This window comes from Erigeron canadensis, chromosome 2, assembly GCF_010389155.1.
Source record: "Erigeron canadensis isolate Cc75 chromosome 2, C_canadensis_v1, whole genome shotgun sequence".
In the NCBI taxonomy this organism is placed as follows: domain Eukaryota; kingdom Viridiplantae; phylum Streptophyta; class Magnoliopsida; order Asterales; family Asteraceae; genus Erigeron; species Erigeron canadensis.
This window is the reverse complement of record NC_057762.1, coordinates 30,112,331-30,136,420: the sequence shown is the minus strand read 5'-3', so window position 1 is coordinate 30,136,420 and position 24,090 is coordinate 30,112,331. Positions and strand designations below refer to the sequence as shown.

The following is a 24,090-nucleotide window of genomic DNA, read 5'->3' as shown; positions in this document are numbered from 1 at the left end:
ATTGGCAAATTAACCGAATACTATGGGGGCCTTATCCTACTTCTTTAAGAGATTACTCACCCTGTAGGCCTGTCTGGGGTCTTTGTTTTTGCTGGAAGAAAATACTTGTTAATGTCTGATGACATCGTTCTGTCGGGTTTCTCCCCTTTCTAAACGTGCAGATCCGCCACATAAACCCGTTATCCCAAGTTGTATAGCGAAACATTCCTTTCCCTATTCCCTCATTCCCGGTTACCTCACCAAATATATATGATAAAACCCAAATGATCACTCGATTTAGACTAAATAAACGTGGGTCTTGCTAAATAAAGCCCTAAGGGCTGTAATTAAAGTATAACAGTTGCCATAAAATCCAAGGGGTGGACTTTTGATATGGAATATACAATTTTTTTTATGTACGTTAACTACATCCCTGATGGTTGTATTTAGCATTTTCCAATAAGTTTTAGTACATATTTTACTTTTAACATGGAATCTATATACGTATATGCAGAAAACTCGATTAAAACATAGAAAAGAAGCGTACCAAACTATAAATGTACACCTTCTTAACACACAAGCGTCATAAGACTCTACTGGCTACTGCCTACAAGAACGATCAGATCAGACTCTGCATATACCGTTCACATAATAGCATAGATGCTTATTTTTTGTTCTTGGATTAAGCATTTTGTATTTCATCACATTAAACGAGAGAAGAGAGTGAAGCATATGTTCAACTCTTAAATGATAAAGCACAAAAGAAACCAGGCAAATTTGGTCAATTCTTTTGCAAGAAACTATTAGTAAAAAGCAAGAGTTGCAGCCCAAAATAATTTGGTTGACTGATCTAATGTGCACAAACCGAGACCAGACATACTCCTTAACAACAAACTACAGGAAGATACATGAGTTCAAGTGGATTTCTCTTTCGTGTAGGCCTTGACTGTGAACGCCAAGCCCAATATCATGAACGACACCAAAACTTGGAACATCTTCACGATGTATTGTCGAGTCTTTTCTGAATTGTAGAGTTTGTGAGTAGCAGATTGAAAGAATGAACGTTTCACCGGGATTGTAGATTGGTCTATATCACCAACGTAATATTTTTTCATCATTTCACCGGCTTTATCACTATGCCCAACATCTGTATAATCAATTGTTGCATCTTTGCCTGCAATAATCCAACACAGACATTATTAAAAAACTAATTTTGGTTCACTTTTGGGTAAATCGAAAAATGATGGACCCAAATGTACCTGTTGCTTTGCGCATAACTTCACCGCCTCCAGGGTGATCCTCCATAAAAGGTGTTACATTGTAGACCTGATACATTTTAGATTCATCCATTACTACAGAAGAAGACCATGTGCATATATATAAGGTCCTTCAATAACATATCTTATGTTCAAAAAGGATTTCTGGATTAACTAATTGTTTTTATGTCATCTCAGCATATATATAACAAATTTGGCAGAGTTCCAGTTCTAGTTGAAATATATTGTCCAAAAAAGTTTAATTTAATTTAATGAAGCCAACTTTATACACTTAGTACAGAGGATTGAGGTGATCTGTACACCGACTTATTTTAATCATACACCACCAAACATGATTTATAATATTGTACAATACACGTCTTAAAGTATGTTTGGTGGTATACAAGATATGACTGAAAAAAAATGGTGTACGGATCATCAGCCATATAGAATAATAGTGAATAATAGTACTGTATGTTTTATTCTATGTCCGCATAAAACCTTCAGATTAACAACAGATCGAGGATTACACAGCTTACTACTAACTCGAATTTGTATATTTGCACAAATTTTCAAATTCAAAACAAGTAACTTACATAGACTAGGAAATATTTAACAAATTCAATAACATTATATATAACCCACAAATTAAAAACTATGCTAAATCAATCAAATAATGATCAAATATCGTACCTTTCCAGAGATGATAATCCAACAGTCGTCCATTTTGTTATGCTTAGAAACATCATCAAACACGAGTGACTTATGTTCCGAACCCATTACTATATTTATAAATCCGTTACTGCATAAAAAAAAAACTAAATTAAAAACAATATAACAAAAAAAAGCATATATGATCTATATATAAAAACATAATGATATAGGAATGCTGAATAATGAAACAAATAACATGCTTACGTGAAATATATGTATAGAAGAACGTTTTTGTATACACCCACACTCACACGGTGCAGTGACACACACAAATTAAAGTGTCTTCAAAAATATATAGTAATAATGAATTTGATTGATTCCACTAAAACAGCAGAATGAAAAGAGATGAAATGAAGTTATGCTATTTTTATACGTAAATATTATGTACACATATTATTTTGCCGCACGCTCATTTTGACCAAACCCACTTTCGTTTCTTTAATTTCCTAGCTAAAATAATAAGTTAAGTAAAGGTTTTTTAATTTTTGGTATAATAAACCATGTGTTTCGTGTGACAATTTTAATGAAAATTATATGTATAAATATGTTGTATATGCAATCATGGATTAAATAATTACAATTTTGTTTAAGTAATAGTAAGAAAAAACTAAAAGAACTCTTAATTGGAACACCATTTCTGAAAAGTTAAGAAAAGCATGTATGGATGACTTGTAAAAAGACAAATGTTTAGTTGTTTGGATTTTTATTTTTTTTCTGTTATTTTATCTTTTAATAATTCTATGAACGGTAGCGACATTATTTAACTAACTGCTTGACACTATAAGTTGTATTCATGTTTCTCGATCAGTTTAAATATCGAAACTGGTTAAAAGATAAATTCCGTTCTCATAATATTTGTGTTCGTAGGCATCGCGAGTTACGTTGAAGACATTCTTAAATCGACCCCTTTCTTTAAAGAAACCCGATTTCTTTCTTAAATAACTCGGGTTTTTACCCGACTTGTTCAATTCTTGGGAGGAGTTGGCCGGGGAATATTTCGAATATTTTCGTAAATATTTAGGTTTCATCCGACATCTTAAGATTTATGCTACTTAAAAATAAAAATAAAAAAACACTAATCATTTAAAGTAAGCCATACGTTTTAAAACTGATTTATTATCAAAGTTAATTTACACATACTGAGAGTGAAAATTAGAAACATTAATAGTTAAAACAAGTTTCAAACACTGTTGTAAAACTCACCGAGTAGAGCCGAGTCTCCGAGTACTCTCTACAAGGTAGGGTGTTGAGTCAGCCGATTACTCCGAATACTCTCCGACTTGGCCCTTTGACTCCTGAGTACTCACCGTATACACCCGAGTACTCCCAACTCGCTTGTCCACCGACCTGGGAGCGATTAGCGACTTCCGCAACCTTGGTTTCAAATGTAGTAAAAGGTGGTTTCCTCGACTTATATATGCATCTCGGTTAACAAAACACAGATAGCTGGTGATTTAGTGATGAATAAAGTAACATTGACAATGAATTTGCAAAGGTAGAACTAGAAAATAAAAATAAAATAAAAATGAGTATGACTGTATGAGAGAGAAGAGGAAGCAATTATACTTTCAAATTTCAAGGGGTTTAGGTGATACAAAATGTATGTCTAACCTCGTCTTTTAGTTCATCTGGTAATATTGACTTCGATTTGGTGTATATGGAAGAACAGGAATAATCTCGTTTTTAATTCAACCGAACATTCTGTGAGTATAATTACTGAGGAAATTCGGGTTTTATCTTACATATGGATTAAAAGCCGATCAAGATATAAAACTTTGACATAGGAAGCTTGGAGTAATTTTAATGTTTTCGAGTTTGGTTAGATAATATTTTGGTTGGCTTTATTAATGGTGTATTAATTTACTCTTGGTGTATTCACCTGGTGTATGTATTGTAAATTTGTTTGTGGCTTAACGTTTTGTTGGGTCACCTAATAATAGTAATTGATTTTGTTGGTCGTTCAAAAAAAAACCCTCGTCTTTTAGTTATTACATAGATACTTGTTATAATTATGTATTTATATGCTTAAAAAAAAAAGTTATTTTTTTCTATCTTAGACATGTATCTTCAAATAATAACATATCATCCTGTGACGAGGTCTTAACTCGACAAATAAAGTCAATTCTCATTTTATGCCACTTTTTTTAATCCTATTCCCAAGATATACTTGCTTTTATAACAATAGTAAAATATATACCTCTTTTTAAATCATGTTCTCATCTTATGTTTTTTCTCCTATCTAATCAAACTTTTTTGAAAAAGGCTTAGTTTTATCAATTTCATTTACAGTACTTCTTTAACTATCTTTTTATAAATAATACTTTAATTTTTCTTTTTTTAGTTCCAACTAATGCTCCAAGTCTCCAACACAATTGTGCTCACTAACCCACTTTGCAATTTTTCATTGTTGGTGCATTTTTTTTAGAAGAGCTCAAACATACCAAATACACTCTTGCTCCATGACATTGTTGTATTTGGCTGCCCATGTATTATATCGACTTTCAACAACTTTAAATTAATGATTTTGTGGAATAGATCACAATGATATGACCTTTTTGAGTTGCTTTTCACTTTTAAATCTCATTCCTGGTTCGATTTCATTTCTTGATTCATCCCATGAATTAATGTGAACATTGTCATTAAAATCACCTACATCATTCATGAAGTGTATTACCCTTTCATGATATGGAGAGATGCTTACAATATTGTGAGGTGCATTTTCACCCAAATCTTCATTTTTATCTTCATCAGATTCTTCTTCGACTTGACTCAAAGTATCGTTATTAGCATAGCATGATGGATGTTAGATTTAACAAATGATGGATGTCAGCATAGCATGTATACTTCATTAATACTCTTTAAGTTATACATATATATGTAATGTGTAATAAGTAGAAAATAACAAAGTAATAATTAATATTGCAAAAAAGAAATAGTATTAAATGTTACGAGTATTTATAAAAAGATAGTTACATAAGTAAATAAAATTGATAAGGTAAATTTTTTTTAAGGAAAGTTTGTTCAGGAAGCATAAGATGGGGACATGATTTTGAAAGAGGTATAGATTTTTCTAGTATTTTAATTAAAAAGAGGCATATTTTGGAAAGAAGATAAAAAAAAATAAAAAAGAGGCATAATGTGAGAAATGACTTCGACAAAGAAAGGTCTGTTGTATAAACTGAATTCTGTTATCACAAATTGAGTAATAATGTCAAAAGAAAACCCTTATAAACCTCCCATAATAACTTAAAAATTAATATGAGCAAAACTTACACTTAAATCTTATAGAAAAATACCTAAATACCAACTCCAATTATATCATTGACTTCTTACATTTAATCTTATAGAAAAATACCTAAATACTAACTCTCTTGACAGTTAAAAAAAATAAAAAAATAAAAAATCTCTTTGACCCATATCATTGAGTTTTTACTTTGCAGTATTGGAACTAAGATTAAATCATCAATTTTTCTTCAAAAACAAAAACCCCGTAAAATCAGAATATTTGATATCAATTATTATTTTTACTAACTTATAAAAATCTAATCTCATATTAAAAAGTTTAGAAAAAAGGCATACAAAATTACTCAATTGGCCTTAATGAGTTACTTTACATTAGGGGTGTTCGTGGTTCGGTTTCGACTAAATTTCAAACCAAAACGGTATTTACAGTTTCAACATTTATCAAACCAAACTAGACCAATTTTTTTGTCAAACCAAACCAAACCAAACCATGTAAGCCGGTCCGGTTTCGCCGGTTTGACGGTTTCAAATATTTTTTTATTTATTTTATCACACAAATAAACACAACATATACTCGACAAACAGAAGATATTTCATTATATTATATAATTCACATGGATCCCATTAGATTCATAATTACTAGAGAAAGTTCGGGTTCTTCAAAAACATAAAAGGTCAAGGTGAAATATTTACATAGTTATTGAATTTTTTTAAAACGATAACTAAGATACCAAAAGTCCAAAAGAGCGTTAATGTTATAAACTTCCAAGCTTTCCAGTCGTTAACAAAAGAGTGTTAATTATAAACTTCCAAGCTATCTGGAAAATGTTAAGTAGAATACCTATACGATATTTTCAGTAACTATCTATATGTGAATTATTAATATATATTTATATATACACATATTATTCCGGTCCGGTCCGGTTTTGATGGTTTGTTATTTATTCAAACCGTAACCGGACCAAGGACCCCGGTTTTTCAAAACTTAAACCACCGGACCAGACTTTAACAACTTAATCCATCCAAACCAATCCAAGTACCCCAGTTTGGTTCGGTTTTAACGGTTTAACGGTTTGATGAACACCCCTACTTTACACAAAGTCTTTTAATTTTAATAATGTTTTCACTACTACCTTTTACATTAATTACATTTGTATCTACCGACATAACTTGATGTCGTCACTACCACTAATAGTTGCCATCATCACCGATTCACCGCTAGTCGTGAGTCGTGACCACCATCATTTCCCTGCCTCTATGAACATCGCACTGCACAAACACCTTAATACGTGTAGTTAAATGTATAATATAAAAAAAAAATGATTCGTATTGCATGACTTTATCTATCTTAGGTGTTGCTATATTAAAAAAACGTTACAAATTAAATATTTGAATATGATAACATATATAACCTCTGAATTTTAGATAATCATATATATATACATATACATATATTTTATATAAGATAAGTACTTTTTTTCTTTCGATATAAAATAATGAACAAAGCATATGATCCACACAATATGGAAGAACAAATGGTACGTGTCAAACATTAATTCGCCACTACAACCCCACTCTCTTCTTTCTACTCCACTAATTTACTATTCTAACCTTTTCTCTTATTTTCCAACCTTCCTTCTTTCTCTTTGACACCACAAGAAAAACACACACATACACAGAAGGAGAGTTCTGTTGTTGGTCAACGGTCAACCCCAATTTTCCAGCCACCAACAAAACTCTCCTTCAATGGCCTCCAAATCATCAACTTTTCGGTTCCTCACACTCCCTGAAAAACCGCCACTTCCCAACAACCACAACAATTTTGAGTTTCACGAGAACGACGTCGTTTTTCCTTTCGATGACGTCACCTATGATTTTCCTTCACCGTCACCGGCGAACTTATCATCTTCGCCGCCGGTTCACCGTCAATTAACATCCGGACTCTACGCCGCCTTATCCAACGATCAAAATCCGCTAGTCCGAAAAAAACCTAACATGTCGCCGTCGCAATCCGCCGCCACTGCCGCGCGTACGATATCTCCGGTTACGGCGAGACGTTCGTCGGAGCATTATCACCAGTCTGCGCCGGTGAACGTGCCGGTTTGGCCGAAGAATAGGTCAAGTAGTAAGTACTTGAAAGAGTTTGATGACGTGGACGATGGCGTGGCAGAAGGTGAGGATGATGATGACGTGGCGGTGGAAGGGATGGTGCCACCACATGAGATAGTGGCTAGATCGTATGTAACGTTTTCGGTGTTTGAAGGAGCTGGAAGGACACTTAAAGGCAGAGATTTGTGTAGGGTTAGGAATGCTGTGTTTCAGCAAACTGGTTTTCTGGACTAAAATTTTGGTTATTTATATTTATATATTCACTTGCTGTATCTATATATCAATTTTGTATCCTACTTTTACTATTTTTATATATATCAGCTATATCGAAATAAAAGTTTTGTTATTTGTCATGTTAATTGCATATTAGTTGAAACACTGTACTGTCAAATGACATTTAGTCCCCAGAAATTCCTATATAACTTAGATGTCCTAAATATGTTAAGCTTTTTCTGTAAGGGGGATATGGAACACTTAGTGTTTGGGCATAAGATCGGCATTGTCTCTAACATATCGTCATTGGGGATTATCAAGGTTTGGAAATTTAACTTAGGGACGGCGTTGTGAAACGATATTGCTATAACAATGGTTTTTGAAAGAATGTTTTTGTGACTCTGAAATAGAATCAAAGTTTTGGGCTGCTAATTTGCTTAATCGTTTTGATACGGCAATAAGCAGTTTTGACAGTGTTTACGATTGCTTATTCAAACTGGTTTTTTAAATAGAAGTGGATGAAATAAGTACTAGCTTGGATAGCTTATTTTAAAAGGTAACAAGCAGGTAATCAGTTACAAAAATTCAGAAGCAATCATAAACGCCAACTAAGTTTATTGTAGGGGACTTTTTAAAGATCATATCTTGATGAATCAGAAACAAATGCATCCTCTTTTTAGGAGACCACATCCCTTCATGATCAGAAACATGGTTTGGAGATTGGAAAGTAGGGCTTGTACATGCTTTTTTGAGTATGCTGTCTTTATAATGGACAACAGGATTTGATGGTTATATGAAATGACACAACCTGGTGATGTCCTGCTGCTAACCTATTTGAATGATTGAATCCGTGGCAATCTGCATTTTGTAGTTTTATTGAACTAGATTCATAGTGCAGGAGAATACTGAACAGGTTATGTAATGTAATCTATCAGTTATGTTATTCTAATTCATCTATAGATAAATACGGAAATAAAGCTTTGCTATCTTCCTTGTGATTTACATGTCTGACTTGACTTGATGAAAATGATTAGTTTTGCTTGTTGCCCTTGTGATTACATATTTTTAAAAGGTGGAACCATAGGACCGTGACCTGAAAGTCTCGCATTTATAGTTCTTATTAAAGTTGCTTACGTGCTTATTGCATTTTGATATAGCAATAGGTAGTTTTGAGAGTGTTTGGAGTTCTTGTTAAAGCTGCTTATTCTTTTTTGATACAGCAATTCGCTGATTTGAGAGCGTTTGAATTTCTTAGTAAGTTGCTTATCTGTTTATTTGCGATTGAAATAAACTTCGAGCATCTGATTCCAAAGTCCGAACATCTCATTCCTTAAGGCAATAAGATAAGCAATTGTGAGAAGCAATCCTATACAGTAAACACTCCTTTAATTGCATTTCTTGGGAACATTGTTAGGCAACAACTGCATGTTTTTTTAGGAGACCATTAAAATGTCATTTAGAAAGTATAGCTTGTATGACATATGGATTTGATTGCTAAAAGAAATGATTTCATGCCATGCTGTTTACTGACAACCTCTTTGGATATGTGACATATAGTTTATTGTCAATCGTACTGCACGTTAATTAATAGCTTTATAATGTCTGGTATCTGTTATAAGTGGACTGACACATTCATATAGTTTTTCTTCCATATGGAAATTTTTTTGTCTTTTGGCCATGTCTGTTGAATACTTTTGACTTGATGCAAGTGCTTTGCTCCAGTGCCTACATGTTAAAACACTACTTTCGTGTTGTTATAATGGGGCGAGGGCAGGATGGGAAATGATACTGCAGGAACAATGGTTTTGGGAGAATTGATGGATCAATTTACTGAAAATCTTGTTAGTATGTTACCATTGACTAATTGAGGTGGAATGCGATCATAAAAGGTGGAAGCATAGGTTTGTGAGTTTGTGACTCAGTCACTCAGAAGTACAGCATTTGAAATTGTTTAATGATTTTTGATACAGCAATAAGCAGTTTTGAGAGCGTTTGGAATTCCTTACTAAGCTGCTTAGTGCATTTTGATGCATCAGTAAGCAGGCAAGTTATTTTGTGAAGCAATCCTATACTAAAGTAGTAAACACCCCCCAAATTCTATTTCCTTGAAAATTTTGGGTCTCTCCTAATTAATGAGAACCAAGTGCATTTTCTTTTTTAGAAATCATTCCTAATATGATTAAGAAAGCAGGACTTGTACCAAGCTGTTTAAGTATGACATCTTCAGTAATAGGTCAGATTTGACTGAAGAACGACTCCAGGCGGTGCAGTCTTCTGATAACCTATTTGGATTTGCGATGCCTCATAAGGTTTATTGACGATCATAACTCATGCCAATTAACTATTTCATAATGTTTCAGGTATCTGTTATCAAGTGGACTGGATTTGATTTTGTAGTCTACTTGTATTGACCCTAATTCTTCTACATGGAAATTAAGTTTTGCTTTTGGTCATGTCTATGAACATTAATCTTCCAAATGATATCTAGACACTTGAAATCAAGATTACTTAGGGGTGGGAGTGGGAAATGATGTTGCAGGATCAATAGTTTTGGGAAGAATTAATGCATTAAATTACTGCAAATTCTGTAATTATGTTACTATTGAGAATTGAAAAGGTGGAAGCATGGGATTTTGCTTATAAAGTCTTGGTTGTCACGAAGAAAGGAACACATGCTCTTCTCTTGTTAGGAGACCATTCGGCTTCTTGCCTGGCAACATGAGTTGGAAAGCAGTGCGATTGCAGGCTTTTTAAGTATATATTACTAAGTATTGTTAAAGTTAATCTGTGGTGAACTAGTTGATATGGATTTATGTAGTATAACTGCATATAACATTGTTTGTTAGTTATCCTTCATGCTAATGAAAATTTTTAATAATGTTTATGGTGTCTTTTATCAATTTGGCTGATGATAGAATTGTTCTCTTCTCTTAATTTCTTCTTTATCTTCTTTTATTCGTAACACATCCAACTCTCTGTTTACTCCCATAGTCCCATGAGAAGGTATACAAAGGTATCAAATGTTTTGTTTACTTGTTTATTTTAATGAGACGATTTATTGTTTAAAATATCGTATTGCTGACATGTTGCAAGATCTTATTAACATGGTCCAGATTGATTTGGTCGGTTGTTCTGCACCTTAAAGGTACTGTCTTTCCCTTTCATTTGGATCAGTCTAGACAGGATATCACTTTCATTTTATTCAAATGAGTCAATCACATTGATCTTTTGTGTATTTGCCTTTATCTTCTTTACTTAGGGTCCATGCTTTATGGGGTTGGAATTTTGGGTCTTACAGACTAATCAGCTTCAAATTACACTAAGGTGGCTAGTGGCACGTTTAAAGCGCACACATAAGCGCACCTTCTACTTTTAATTAAACAAGTTTTGTTTTATTTTGCTTAACGAAAATGAAAAAGAACAAGGTATGGTGGGTAGAACTCTGCACTGTAGTCGTCCAGCCTGGATTCCTGACTACCAGTTATGGAATTAATTCCCTTGTTTAAGAATTGCGTTCGGTACTTCGCTACTTGATAGATTCTTACGTAATATTATTAATTAAGTAAATGATCCTCCAACCATCCAACACTTAGATCCCTATTTTAAAAATAATTCCGTTTGTGTTTGATATATTACAGAATCCGAATAAGAACACTTATACATCATATCTTTTCGGAAATTCTGCTTTAGTTGTAAGCAATTAGTGATGAAAGTTATGCAAAAAGTAAGTACACTTTCAAGCTTATAATTAGCTTATTCAAGCTGTGTCATCTTTGTTGGAAAAGGTTAGATAATGGAGCACCTCTTGGACCACAAAGTGTTGAGTCTTTTTTAATGGTTTGCACTGTGCATATATGGTTCTAATTTTGTTTGCTTCTAGAAGCTGTGCTAAAGTTTACAAATTTTCTGTCATATATGCCTGTAAATGCCTTTGCTTTTCATTTATTTATGTGGAAATTAGATAAAGAAAGAGCATCTTGCGATTTATGTTTATCTAGGCTAGATTCATTCAATGGTGCATAGTTGTTTCATGTCTCCTTCAACGACCTGTTGCAATACTTTTTAACTTTCGATCATTGAGATCTTTTAAATTAAAGCTCACTGCTTTAATGACTGGTAGGACAATTAACCACTAAGTAATGGTGTCACAGTGGACAACATAGACGGGTTGGGTAAGAGGTCAAAAGTAATTTTCTGATGGGTCAAACTAAGCGGGATGGGTTGATCTGAAACATCTTTACAATGTTATATGTATTGAAATGTGTTTTTGCTTACTTTTGACCCGTTTCCCTGAAGCTGCCTTTTTTTCCCCCAATGATTTACTCGTTAAAGATAAAACATAATCTAAATAGATCCATGAGACCATTACACACTAATTAAAAATTAATCATTAGCCACTAACCATGCACATGTTATAGAAACTGCAAGTTCCATGCTTAGAACCTTGTTTCACATGTTCTCTAAATATTTGAATGGTGCAATTATACATTTATACCAACACGTTAGCTGTGCTTATTGAAATTACTATCAAACATCGTAATTTTCTACATACATTTACATCGTTATCCAAGTTCTAATCCTTAAAACAAAACTGCCAAGAGTCATGTAATTTGCCCTTTAAAAAAGTACCAACTTCATTAGTTTTTTGTAGGCAGAAAGCTCATACAAATTGGAGGACTGACCCCGGCCAATGCAAGAATTGAGGAAGGAAGAATCCATAATCCATCACCACATATCAAACCCGAGGCAACTGCAGGAACCATCAGGTTCGCCTTTTGTTTGTTGATCTTATGCCATACAAACACAATTAAACTTCCCACACACATGTCAATAGCGAAATAAGCTCCAACAAGAAACGGTACAGCCATAGCCATTGGTAACGGGATCCATTGCCCTATTTTTTTTGGTGACGTGTCGCGTAACAAATTTGCCAGCATGGCAAAAGCGAAAAATCCATAACACAACTGTAAACAATGGTTTGGCAATGCAGAGAATCCCTCCACGCCTAAAATGGCCATATTTCGGTAAATAATCGCATAAGGAGCTTTGTATTCCCCATCTGGATTCCCGACATCGAATGCTTTGTAGAAAAGGAAAAACGTGAGTGGAGCAACCACACACCCGATGGCCGTCCCAATAGCTTGGCTAACCAGCATTGACCGTGGTGAAGTCAAGGTCAAATGACCGGTTTTGAAATCATGCATAAGATCAGAGGAAATTGAAACGATTGATTTAATTAAACCGCACCCAACTAAACCAGCAACCACGCCGTTATCTTTCCCTGACATTGCAGCAAGAACAAAAAGTGCAACCTTTCCATAATTATATGCCATGTTCATGTCAGTTAAACCCGCACCATATGCATTACAGAAGCCCAAAGATGGCGCAATGATATAGGCCACCAGAACGTAGTACCATTTGAGTTCTGGAAACATGATCGGGATGATAATGATGGAAACAATAGAGAATATGACATAACCAACTGCTGCAACCCAGAATGGAATGCTTTCTCTCAAGAACACTTCATTTCTTTGGAGGCTATCTTGAGGTTGAGTGTTGTCATCCGGATCTGTATTTAAGATAAAACATAATGTCACTACATGTTATAAAGAATACATTTTTAAAACTGATTTCTGTGTGTCTGCAGGTTTTAAGAACTTACTGGTCTTAGGGCTCTTCCTTGAGGTAGTATATATGTTTCTAGCAGTGAAAAAAGTGATCTTAAGAAAATTGTAAAGACCATCTCCTAGGATAAGAGCAATCGAAATGAACACCTGTGAGGATACAAGAACTGGTTAGACCTCAAAACTCAAAATTAGAGGCAGCAAGATGAGCGGGTCAGGCAGGTCCGATAACGGGCTTGCGTTGAAACGAGTTAAGTGATATGGATCAAGGTCTTTGTTTAGGTTGAAACAGGTTAAGTTTTTTTTTTTTTGGTTTGGTTGAAATGGACTGCATGGCCTGTGTCAGACCGCTTTTAAGTTGTACGAATGTTAGTTGATACAAAAATAACTTTTTACATTGTATGCGTAACATGGAGAATTTATGTCATCTAATCTAACCTTGTAACCATTTAGACTCTTCATGCTACTTTCAGGTAAACTTGAAGGAAACCAATTGCCTTTCAGATCACCTATCAGGGGCCACATTACTCCATATGACAGCACAGCTCCTGCAAGCAACGACAAGTTCACAAGATGTGAACATATCATTCCTGCTCCTATGTATGTCATACTAAAATCAAAATAAAACCTGCACAAAACCAACTTATTTATATATATACCGGCCTTGGGGTAACATTTTTTTAAAAAAGCTAGCCAAAAGGTCTAGAAGTAAAATACACACGAGTTCGCATAAGCTTTTAACCCGAAAGTAGGGAAGTATGTGAATCCACATTTGCCTGAACCAGAATAAAACCACTGGAAACAAGCCCACAAGAAACTCCCCGTGAAGAATTTAGCGAACCCCACTACTTGCTTCCTGCATAAGGCCATCAGAAAGTCTACTTAGAGAGTGTTTAGACTGAGTGGTTTCTCAAGCTATTAATGTGATATTTAATAATCAGAGATAAATTCAAGTATGAGTCGATATAAAACATGGCTTTTAAAAAGTTCATGAATGATGAGACACTCGTTATGTGATGATGGTAAGGCCTTACAGAATAAATAATCAATCAGTTTTGTTATAGCAGACATGAAATTTTGATTAGTTGACAGAAAAAAAAAAAAAAACTAAAAGCCTAAAAGCAGAATATATATTTTATACAAACACTAAAAGCCTATTTATTGCTATTTATATCATATACATTACCTGGCCATTTTGTCTCCTTTGGGAGTGTGGAAGCCATTTATCAGCACAGCTGTGGCTGTTCCACTTGGGTATGTTAATTTATAGTCTATAATCATAATCTGCAAAACATCAACCGAAAAAAAAAAAATTTAAAATATAATTCATGCACAAAAACTGCAAATTATGTTAAGAAACCAAAAGTGGCAAAATCCAAACCTTTCTAAGAGGAACCAAAGCTAAAAGACCAACAAAACTACTAACAAACAGAAAACCAGTCATCCAACCAACCCCAGGTTCTTTGTAACTCCCAGGTGAATTCCCTTGTGTATCTATTCCTGCTTGTTCATATGTCTTCTTGTTTAATCCCAATAAATATGACCCAAATCCACCTACACAAAAAACATCATTTATCAAAAGCCCAATTGCATCTTATCATCAATTAAATCAAACTCGAGACTTTGAGGTCTTGGGTTCGAATACTGCCATACTGGTATGAGCAAAAAATTGGTCCAGGTTGTCACTATTGGAGTTGGGTACCCAAATTTGCCGTTAAAAACAAAAAACAAAATGAAATGAAAACACAAATGACAAACCTCCAACAGCAATGCTGTAGCAAGCAACAGCACATGTCTGAATGATAGTATTCTCCTGTCTAGTAAAAGGTGTAGTAGTGAAGCCAGCTTTATGTAACAATTTGGTCCATGTTGAAATAAACACAAAGGCCAAAAGTGCAGCAGAAACATTTAAATTTGGAACAAGACCAGTTGTTAAATTTAGTTTCATAACAATCACACTATACATAATTCCTATCAATAAACTTGCCACTAATCCTCTTAATGTTATATCTTGTTTCCATGATCCCCTTCTTTTACCACTACTTTCTTCAATTATATTATCATCTTCATCTCTCTCTCTTGACCCATCATTCATTTCTTCTAATTCTTCGATCATACTTTTGTTTGTTTCAATACATCAAATCAAATATCAAATTTATAGTATATATAAGGATGGTTTTGATTTTTGACATATATAAATATGGACGTGTCGTGTATAAGAAATATATGAATGAATGTACTTTCATGAAGGTGCATGTGTAGTACATGTGGAAATTAATGTCTTAGTTGAAGTAGTACAATAATACAACATTTGTAACGAAAATTACATTAAAAGTTGGAATATATAGATATAGATATAGATTTTAGATATAGATTTAAGTGGTGGTGATGGGTTGAAATGACTTAATATCAAGAAGTTGTTTGTTTGTTTGACTTTGCTTTATGTTAATGGGAAAGAGATGGGTTTGCTTTGGGTGTACCAGTAAATAGTTGAGAATACTTTTTTTCTATTTTTATTTAATGGTAGCGTAAATGGACAATTAAAGTTTACTATTTTTATTATGGTGCATGTTAAACCATGTTTATTCTTACTTTATGTTGCTTTAAAGACGTTCTGGTAAACTATATACCATTAATTAATACGAAAAGTAATTAGTTATGGTTTAATCTATCTTCACACGCACCCTCTTCAAACAAATTCTTATAGAATTTTACGTGATTTTTCTTAATTCGGTTATAACTTATAATTGCTCGTGCAATCAAAAGCTATAGATACGTCTTTTAAAGGTGTCTTGGCTTCATAATCTTTTGATGCATACTTTGATATATAGAATTATTTTTTTTTAATAGACTTCACAAAAATGGAAAGAGCTTTTCATCTACATCTATATCCTGAGCAGAACTTCCTGCCAGATTTGTATAATACATACTTCTCCAAAACAATTTGTAAAACTAGTGCTATGTTCTTGAGTTTTTTTAAGAGATGAAAAGAAAAGAATCCAAATGATTTTAAAATAATTTGTGTTCTTGAGTTTTTTTTTAAGGATGGAAGAGAAATGAAATGATAGGAAGTGGAGTGATAATCTAGTTGATTTTGTTTCTTAAATCTTCTTCTCACTTTTGGGATGATTTGAAAGGATTCAATATCTTTTAATCTCATCTTATCACTTCTTTTCTTTTAATAGCAACTCAAGAACAAAGCCCAGGAGATCCAATTAGAGAAACCGATATCAGCTATTTCGGCCGGAAAATCCTGTCTTTCTCATTATTCCATTAATGCATTATAGCTTCTGTTGTTTCTTTTTTTTCAAAGTATTTTAGTGATTTGTTTTCCATACAAATCTTACCGTAAAAAATAAAAATCTTGATACCACAATATCACTAGAATTGATTTGCCATACGCAAAAGGTATTTCACACATCATAAGCATGATTTGATGTGCTTAATTGTAGTATTTGCAATCTTTTTTATTAATGGCCAAGGTTTTAGTTTCATTGGTGTGTGATAATCTGATTTTTTTTTTTGGTTGATGTTCATCAAACACTACAAAACATATTGAGCTTGTGACTGGTTTCATTTTTTAAATCAGTAACATTAGATTTAATAGGGTTTTTTTTTTTAATTGTGAATTAGAATTCGTAAATTATGATATAATTTTATGTGATAAATGCAATATATTATTTCTATTACATAAAATGAATTGGAAACGACCAAACAATAGGCCAAATATGCAAAAAAGTCATTGTCCAGTCGTCTCTTCTTCTTAGTTTTTAATGGGGGGTAATAGTGTAATACATATGCAACCAACCACAACTTTCTAAAGAAAAAAGAAATTTTTATTAAAACATGTTGTTGAATTGACAAAAAAAATATAATTCACATCTAATGTAAGTGCGTACTTAATAAAAATGCTGATACTTTTCTTACACTTTTAAAAAAAATTTAATGATCTAAATTCAATATTTTTAATTTTTTTAGTTTCTTGTATTATGCCACTCATATAAGGTATTAGTCTTTGACCGTATATTTTTTTTGTAAGTAGGTCTTTTACACATCTCTCTCATTCCTCATTTATGTTGAGATTGAGTACACTTTATACATGATAAAACAATAAAACATTAGAACATATTAATGTTTTTATTTATGGATAATAGAAATCTTTGTGTGGCCTCATAGTTCTTGTATAGTTCTATACATCGTCTTGAACCATCAAAAAGGCTATTAGCATGCGCATTTGTAAGTTGCAACTTGCATGATCTTCACATTGATGAAAATACCTCTTTTGGGTCTGATTTTGCAGAGATCCACATTGTAAGGGTCAACTTGAATATATAAGGAAAAATGATCACTCAAACTTGGTCGAGATTTATAATTGTGAGGGTCCGTTTGGAAACTATGACAAAGGTAGGCCCCTTCTCCTGTACATTATTGAAGTATATAAAGTCAAAACTTTCTTTTTTCTTTTTTTTTTAACATTAAAGTCAAAACTTTCTATTTTTCTGTTTGTTTTTCAGTCATTTATTTTAAACTTTCGCTTGGTGGCGTGTGGTGGAAACGTGGCGTATAAAAGGAATCTTTTGACTATTTTGTCCTTTAAATAAAAAAAAAAACGATTTTATAAACTAGTCAAAAACGTATATAACTAAGAGGCGTATAGCTAACGAATGTTAGAGCTCTCGCTATCGAATCACGATACAAAATTTTAAGTGAAATTCACCTTTTAAAAAAAACTAAGAGGTGTATAGCTAAAAAGTCACCTCAGTTTTGATAACCGAATGGAATCATTTTTTATTTCAGAAACTGAAAATTTTCGGTTTGGTTTTAGCGGAAAAAAAAAAAAAAACGACTCAAACCAAATGCTAGTCATCTTGCATATTCATGGTTGTGTCAAGTGAGCTTGGGTAGTCAAAGAGCGCAGAAACCAAATGTAAAACTTTCACATGTCTATGGCTTTTTCATTCGCGGGAACCATCTAATTGGCATCAAAACACCCATAAAAAATGAACCTAATTACTTAAACTTGCAATAATACAAGACATCTTGAATATAATGAAATCATTATCGTCTTGAAAAGCTTCATGGTAGATGGAAGAATGATTAATGGTTAATAGTCTTCTAACATTGTATGTTAAGTTCAACTTAGCTTCAAGAAAGTCTACTTAAATCTTCCTCATTAACCATTTTCAAGATCAACCTATTACAAACACAAAATGCATTAAGAAAAATATCAAACACAATATAAACTAGCTTAGGTGCATTTGTGTATGATTAAACTCATTAAACACATACATAAAATAGACTGATCCACCATTAAAGATAATTTTAAAAAAATAAAGGTTCCAACCAAGAGTTAATAAAATTGTGGATCAAATGGCTATTTTGATACATCTTTTGTACAAAAGGATGATTAGTGATTTTCTAAACATCTTGTATAAACCAAATATTCTCATTTCTTCATTACTTTTACAATCTAAATTTATATGGAACTACATCTTTGCGTTATACTTGTTAGCCTTATGAAGTGAAATAAAATTTGTAGGCGATAGCAGAAATTGATGACAAAATTCCGTTCAACAGACGTCGCTTGAGACCCAGCCCGTTTATGCTGAAACCGGTCCCCATCATCACCCTAACACACTTGTATATACTGCATTTAACTATCTCTTTGCATCGGCCTAAACTCAATACCTTGGACCACAATGTCGTCTAAAGAACATCCCGTAGATCTCAAGTACACATGGAGTAATTTGTGATCTTCTAATTTATGGAATGGTTTGCATAGCATAACTTCCATCCAACCATCATTCCTATGATCCATCCAACTATGAATACTATCATCCGTGCACATTTTTGGCATTTTAGGAAACTTGGTTTTTGGTATGTTCGACGAGTAGTCATAAGATGATGTACTACTATAGTTTTTTGGATATATTATTGGTATATTGACAGGTTCAGGATAGTTCAAATGTGCAATTTTGTAACCCACAGGTTCGATATCTATGTTGTAAGACACTCTAAAGAAACGCTTCTCACCAAGCGCCTTATTTGGGTCTAGAAACTTAAAGACAAGATAGCATATGTACGCATTGCTAGATGAAAACATAACCGGTTCTAATTTGCACTCAAATGCATATGTGCCAGAGTGAAGTTGTATCACTTCTTTAAACCTGTGGATAGACATTGAGAGATGTATAACCTACTTTAGAGTTGTTTCATATGAAAACCAAAACTTAATTATGTAATCCAACGAGAGATAACCTGGATTCAGGGAGCATTAACCTATCCACACGTTCATCAGAATGTAAAATCTCTATAGCTGATAGCATATGACACTTTCCACCGGTGATTTTGCATAGGGAGAACCACTGTACATCAAATAGTTGAGAAATAGAATCATAGTAAATAGAAAATAATAATACTGCCTCGTCCCAACTCCCAAATCACTAGTCTTGGTTTGACATTGAGGTCTTTTTTTCTCAACTTTGACCGTAAATATTTTTGCATTTGATATATAATACTTGATGAAACTTTTATGTATGAAAAATAAATTTAAAATCCAACTCATTCATATATTTTACACCAAGTATTATATATCAAAAAAAAAAAATCTTTACGGTCAAAGTTAAAAAATTAAGACTCAAAAAGTCAAATTAGGACATTTAATTTGGGATGGATGGAGTAATATGAAAGTGTATATTACTTGACAAACTGGTGATAATTAGATTACCTTTTGACCATTATCAATGAGTATCCCAGCACAAAGAATGAAATAGAGCTCATTTTTAGTCGTATTTTTCAGATGTGTCGATGACCTGCTAACTATACTATCGTAATCACTTGGAATTTTCTTCTCCCAATCAACATTTTCATCTAACATTGAGACACTTCCTAGTCCTTGAATTCCAATTTCTCGTCTCGTCTATAAGTTAGAATGCAGTAAATAGATAAATAACAGAATGCATAGTGAACACTGACTGATATGCACACATAGATATGGAACTTGAAGGAACTGCTAAAATTTTGTAAGACAAAATTCTCAAAGGGGAGTAAATTACCATAGGTACAGGCTCGAATTCAATTTGGTGAATCAAGATATTAGAAATGTCTTGTTCTTCTTTGACGAGTGCAATTTTATCCAGCACAACGTGAAAAACTGCATTTATGTCACTATTTACAAAGTGCCACAACCTAATCTTCAATGCTCCATCATTTGCTCGTTCTGCTATATGTGTAGACGATACATTCAATGCTTCACAATTCCAATTAATCCTTGTCAACTTCGGTGATTCACCATAAGTGTTTTCACGTCCTCTTTGAAAAGAAAACACTAAACTAGCCGCATACATGATACCAGATGATAGCAATAGCATGCTAGTATCTATTTCGCAGTGAATGTTAAGTCGTTCACTATAAGGGAATACTGCTGCCTTTGAGAATCTGCATTCATTTGAAAATAACTAACACCCTGATTGTATGACCATTAATCATTTTAAGCTATGAGTAAAAGCTATCTTGACATTTCGCAATGAATGTTAAGTCGTTCACTATAAGGGAATACTAGATTGTATGGTCAATCTATCTTGTTGACATCTCAGTCAAATGGGTCATTTGCCAGGTTGGGAGGGCCATTTAGATAACACGCAGGCTCTCTTATTTGAGATGTAATCGACGACAGTCATTCGAGTTTGAGGAGTATAGTTTTTTACTTTTTGAGTTGACCTTAAATAGCTCGCGAATAGACTTGACTCGGTATCATATCCCTCATTATCCAAAGAACCCTTAATGGCTTTAGGAGTTATTCTCCAACTACTCTATTTGACTAATTTTTGATTTGGGTATGAACTACTATTAGTATATCTTATATGTCATTGACAAGTTATACTTTTTATATATTTTTTAAATATATATTACGTAGTATACCAAATCTTAAACTAATACATGCGTAAGAGAACACCTATCTTGACATTTTCAACTAATAGTACCTGAATTTCTTTCCAGATTGCCATTTAAAGGATCTTAAATTCTTTTTCAAAAATCTTTTTGCTGAAATCATTTCACATTTTTTTCCATCTTCATTTAGTGAAAAAACCTGCCAATGGAAAAATTGTTGTTAATTGCAAATTAAACAGCATTCTTTGATTAATTTATTAGTAGTTACCATGAAACTATTTCATTAGTCAAAATGAATGTTATGAAGCAGTACTAATGAATCTAAATTAAGCAGAACAATGTACATCAACGACAACCATACCCAATTAAGCAAAACAATGTACGTAACAAGATTTACCCTTTCTCGGTTATCAAAGAGAACCCCTTTGTTAAGTAGAGAGAAGAGTTCCTTTTTGTTTCTATAGACTGCCAATGGGTTCAACCTTTTCATTATATCTTCACTATCCAAAGGCAGTTTTCTAGTCCAAAATTCCTCAGTGTCAAATTCTAGTGCAAAAGAATTTTTCAACTTTTGCTCGTTCTCATATTCGTATTCCACCTATATATACATAAGCAATTTAATGGAATTCAATAATAAATTAAGATACATATAACACATTAACAAAAACTGTGTCTTAGAGGGACCCTAATGCTTATTTTCAGATACTTGGCCATATGTAAGAAAATAAAAGAACTTACTTGATATTCAAGGGCAATTTCAAGTTCTTTTACGATATCAGACACGGATGGCCTTTCTTTGTGATCTCTCTGCAAACATCGGTATGCAACTGTAGAGAAAGTGTACAAACAGTTTGGTGATATTTGCCCACGTAGACTTTTGCTTACAATTGTATCTAGTTTCATTTCTTTGTAGCACTTTTGTGCCAATGTTGGCAAAAATCGACGGAAATCATCATAATTTTCTATGCAAAACCTGCCACATAAAACTTCGAATAAGACAACACCCAAGGAGTATACATCAGATTCTTTTGTTAAGTATCCGGTCTCCATGTATAACGGATCACAATATCCAAATGTGCCAACGGTGTTGGAAACAAGAAATGTAAATTGTTGGTTAGCCGGCCCAAATTTCGAAAGCCCAAAGTCTGAAACCTTGGCTTTCCATTGTTCGTCTAGTAGAATGTTGGCACTCTTTATATCCCGGTGTAACACTCTTTGTTGGGTCCCCTCGGGATCATGAAGGTATTGTAGCCCACGTGCTGCCCCGATGCATATTTGAAGACGTTGGTTCCACGAAAGATTAGTGTCACCTAGATAAAAATCAAGACTTTTTCTAGGTAGATACTCATATACAAGAATCTTTTCACCATTCTCATCACAAAAACCCAATAGTAACACAAGATTTTCATGTTTATAACGGGTAAGCATCATTATTTCCTTCCAAAACTCGGGAGGTCCTTGCCCAAGTGCTTTATCTAAGCGCTTTACAGCAACCATGATGAGCTTCTCGGAAATTACTAACTCTCCTTTGTAGACCTTCCCAAATCCCCCTCCACCAATATAATTATCGATCCCGAAGTTATTTGTTGCCCATTTGATGTCTTTAAGTTGGATTCTCAGGTGATCAAACTCTTTTATGGAAGACATGATTAAGTTTGATAATCAGAAAGCTAGGGAAAAATAGATGAGAGTCAGGAGGAGTAGTTGCAATATATGTCGTAGTTTCCAAGCTGAGCATGCTTTATCATGTATATTGTATTAAAAATTGATAAATGTGTGTCTTTTATATTATTTCGAAAATTTTGATGTTATTCCTAACCTACTGCATAGTTTTAATGTTTTTTATACTAGCTATTCAAGTTGTAAACTTAGTCAATTGTGCATATCTTGTTTGCGTGTGTTCCCTACAGTTGAGCTAATGACTAATTAACCAATTACATCGTTCGATTTCATCAAATTGACTTTTGATGATATCATCATTTAGATAAACTACAAATTAAAAATCCTAATAATCATTATCCAAAAATATTATTATATTAATATTTATATTAGAGTTAAGTACTTTTTTTGTCCCTGTGGTTTATCATTTTATCACTTTTCGTCCTCGCCGTTAACTTTTGGCTAAAATCATCCCCGTGGTTTGCATTTCGTCCCTGTATCCGTTAACCCCTCACGTGCTTTGGACGTGAGGGACATTTATGTCTTTTCACCCATCTTCCATTGTTCTTCGTAGTAACCCAGATTCTGTATCTCATCTTCATATAAACCCATAATCCGGTCTAATAACAACCACCACTTCCATATACAACCACCGCCTCCTCCATTAACACAAATCAATATATACACAATCAACACACGCAATCAGTCACACACACAACCTCAGATTAGATCTAAAATTTTATCAACAATATTAATTCCGATTAGATCTAAAATCAACAAACATAATACAAAACAGGTGCCTCGTAATCCATACAATTAGCGGCAGATGATTAAGATAAAGAAGAAGATGATGAACAACAACAAACACACTACACACATAAAACCAACAGACAAACAGTTCATCTTTTAGATGTATATATCTTCCGGCCTATATCCGTACACACAGTTCATTTTCTAGATGTATATATCTTCTTTCAAAAAACCTAAAAAAGGTAATGATCTTATATATATAAGATACATATATATGCGTATATATATGATATTGAAATAGTGAGGGAATAATAATGATGGTGGTTGTACGATCTATTAGGCAGCTTAGTGGTGCTGTATGGATTGATGTGAAAATACAGATTGTAATGTACATATGCAAGATAAGGTTTTTTAATTTTTAAGGATTTAATCATTGATATAGATGTAGATATGGATGGGTTTTTTTTTAATCTTAAAGATATATTTTTTGTTTTTTTTTTGTTTCTGGATTTTATGATGATGAGACGAAATTGCCCCTCACGTGACTTGCATGTGAGGGGATTAACGGCAAAGTGATAACGGCAGGGACGAAATGTAAACAACGGGGATGATTTTAGCCAAAAGTTAACAGCGAGGACGAAAAGTGATAAAAC

The 24,090-nt window shown here is 33.4% G+C and overlaps 4 protein-coding genes across 4 annotated transcripts; 1 reads left to right on the top strand and 3 right to left on the bottom strand.

The window, feature by feature from the left end:
- Positions 1-744: 744 nt before the first annotated feature.
- On the bottom strand, positions 745-2,284 carry LOC122587349 (cytochrome b5-like). Its single transcript, XM_043759486.1, has 4 exons — positions 2,154-2,284; positions 1,929-2,037; positions 1,239-1,305; positions 745-1,153 (listed from the first exon to the last, which is right to left on the bottom strand). Exons 2-4 carry the CDS (start codon positions 2,013-2,015, stop codon positions 894-896), a joined length of 414 nt encoding a protein of 137 aa, XP_043615421.1. The 5' UTR covers positions 2,016-2,037; positions 2,154-2,284; the 3' UTR covers positions 745-893.
- A 4,532-nt stretch (positions 2,285-6,816) lies between these two features.
- On the top strand, positions 6,817-7,616 carry LOC122587348. Its single transcript, XM_043759485.1, has one exon. It carries the CDS (start codon positions 6,939-6,941, stop codon positions 7,533-7,535), a length of 597 nt encoding a protein of 198 aa, XP_043615420.1. The 5' UTR covers positions 6,817-6,938; the 3' UTR covers positions 7,536-7,616.
- Positions 7,617-11,947: 4,331 nt separating this feature from the next.
- On the bottom strand, positions 11,948-15,340 carry LOC122587346 (metal-nicotianamine transporter YSL3). Its single transcript, XM_043759484.1, has 7 exons — positions 14,897-15,340; positions 14,520-14,692; positions 14,325-14,422; positions 13,860-13,994; positions 13,577-13,766; positions 13,177-13,288; positions 11,948-13,083 (listed from the first exon to the last, which is right to left on the bottom strand). The coding sequence occupies exons 1-7, from the start codon at positions 15,252-15,254 to the stop codon at positions 12,152-12,154; spliced, it is 1,998 nt and encodes a 665-aa protein (XP_043615419.1). The 5' UTR covers positions 15,255-15,340; the 3' UTR covers positions 11,948-12,151.
- Positions 15,341-21,685: 6,345 nt separating this feature from the next.
- On the bottom strand, positions 21,686-22,675 carry LOC122588061 (receptor-like protein kinase HERK 1). The gene has a single exon (XM_043760207.1). It carries the CDS (start codon positions 22,673-22,675, stop codon positions 21,686-21,688), a length of 990 nt encoding a protein of 329 aa, XP_043616142.1.
- Between the last annotated feature and the right edge of the window lie 1,415 nt (positions 22,676-24,090).

What these genes read in the sequence shown, in the direction of transcription:
- LOC122588061 (XM_043760207.1), bottom strand. Translation starts at nt 22,675, where the DNA reads ATGTCTTCCATAAAAGAGTTTGATCACCTGAGAATCCAACTTAAAGAC.
- LOC122587349 (XM_043759486.1), bottom strand. Translation starts at nt 2,015, where the DNA reads ATGGGTTCGGAACATAAGTCACTCGTGTTTGATGATGTTTCTAAGCAT. An exon ending in GGATTATCATCTCTGGAAAG is followed by an intron (nt 1,306 to 1,928) that starts GTACGATATTTG and finishes AAAATGTATCAG; the next exon opens with GTCTACAATGTAACACCTTT. An exon ending in AGTTATGCGCAAAGCAACAG is followed by an intron (nt 1,154 to 1,238) that starts GTACATTTGGGT and finishes GGATTATTGCAG; the next exon opens with GCAAAGATGCAACAATTGAT.
- LOC122587346 (XM_043759484.1), bottom strand. Translation starts at nt 15,254, where the DNA reads ATGATCGAAGAATTAGAAGAAATGAATGATGGGTCAAGAGAGAGAGAT. An exon ending in CTACAGCATTGCTGTTGGAG is followed by an intron (nt 14,693 to 14,896) that starts GTTTGTCATTTG and finishes TTTTTTGTGTAG; the next exon opens with GTGGATTTGGGTCATATTTA. An exon ending in AGAGTCTAAATGGTTACAAG is followed by an intron (nt 13,289 to 13,576) that starts GTTAGATTAGAT and finishes GTATCCTCACAG; the next exon opens with GTGTTCATTTCGATTGCTCT.
- LOC122587348 (XM_043759485.1), top strand. Translation starts at nt 6,939, where the DNA reads ATGGCCTCCAAATCATCAACTTTTCGGTTCCTCACACTCCCTGAAAAA.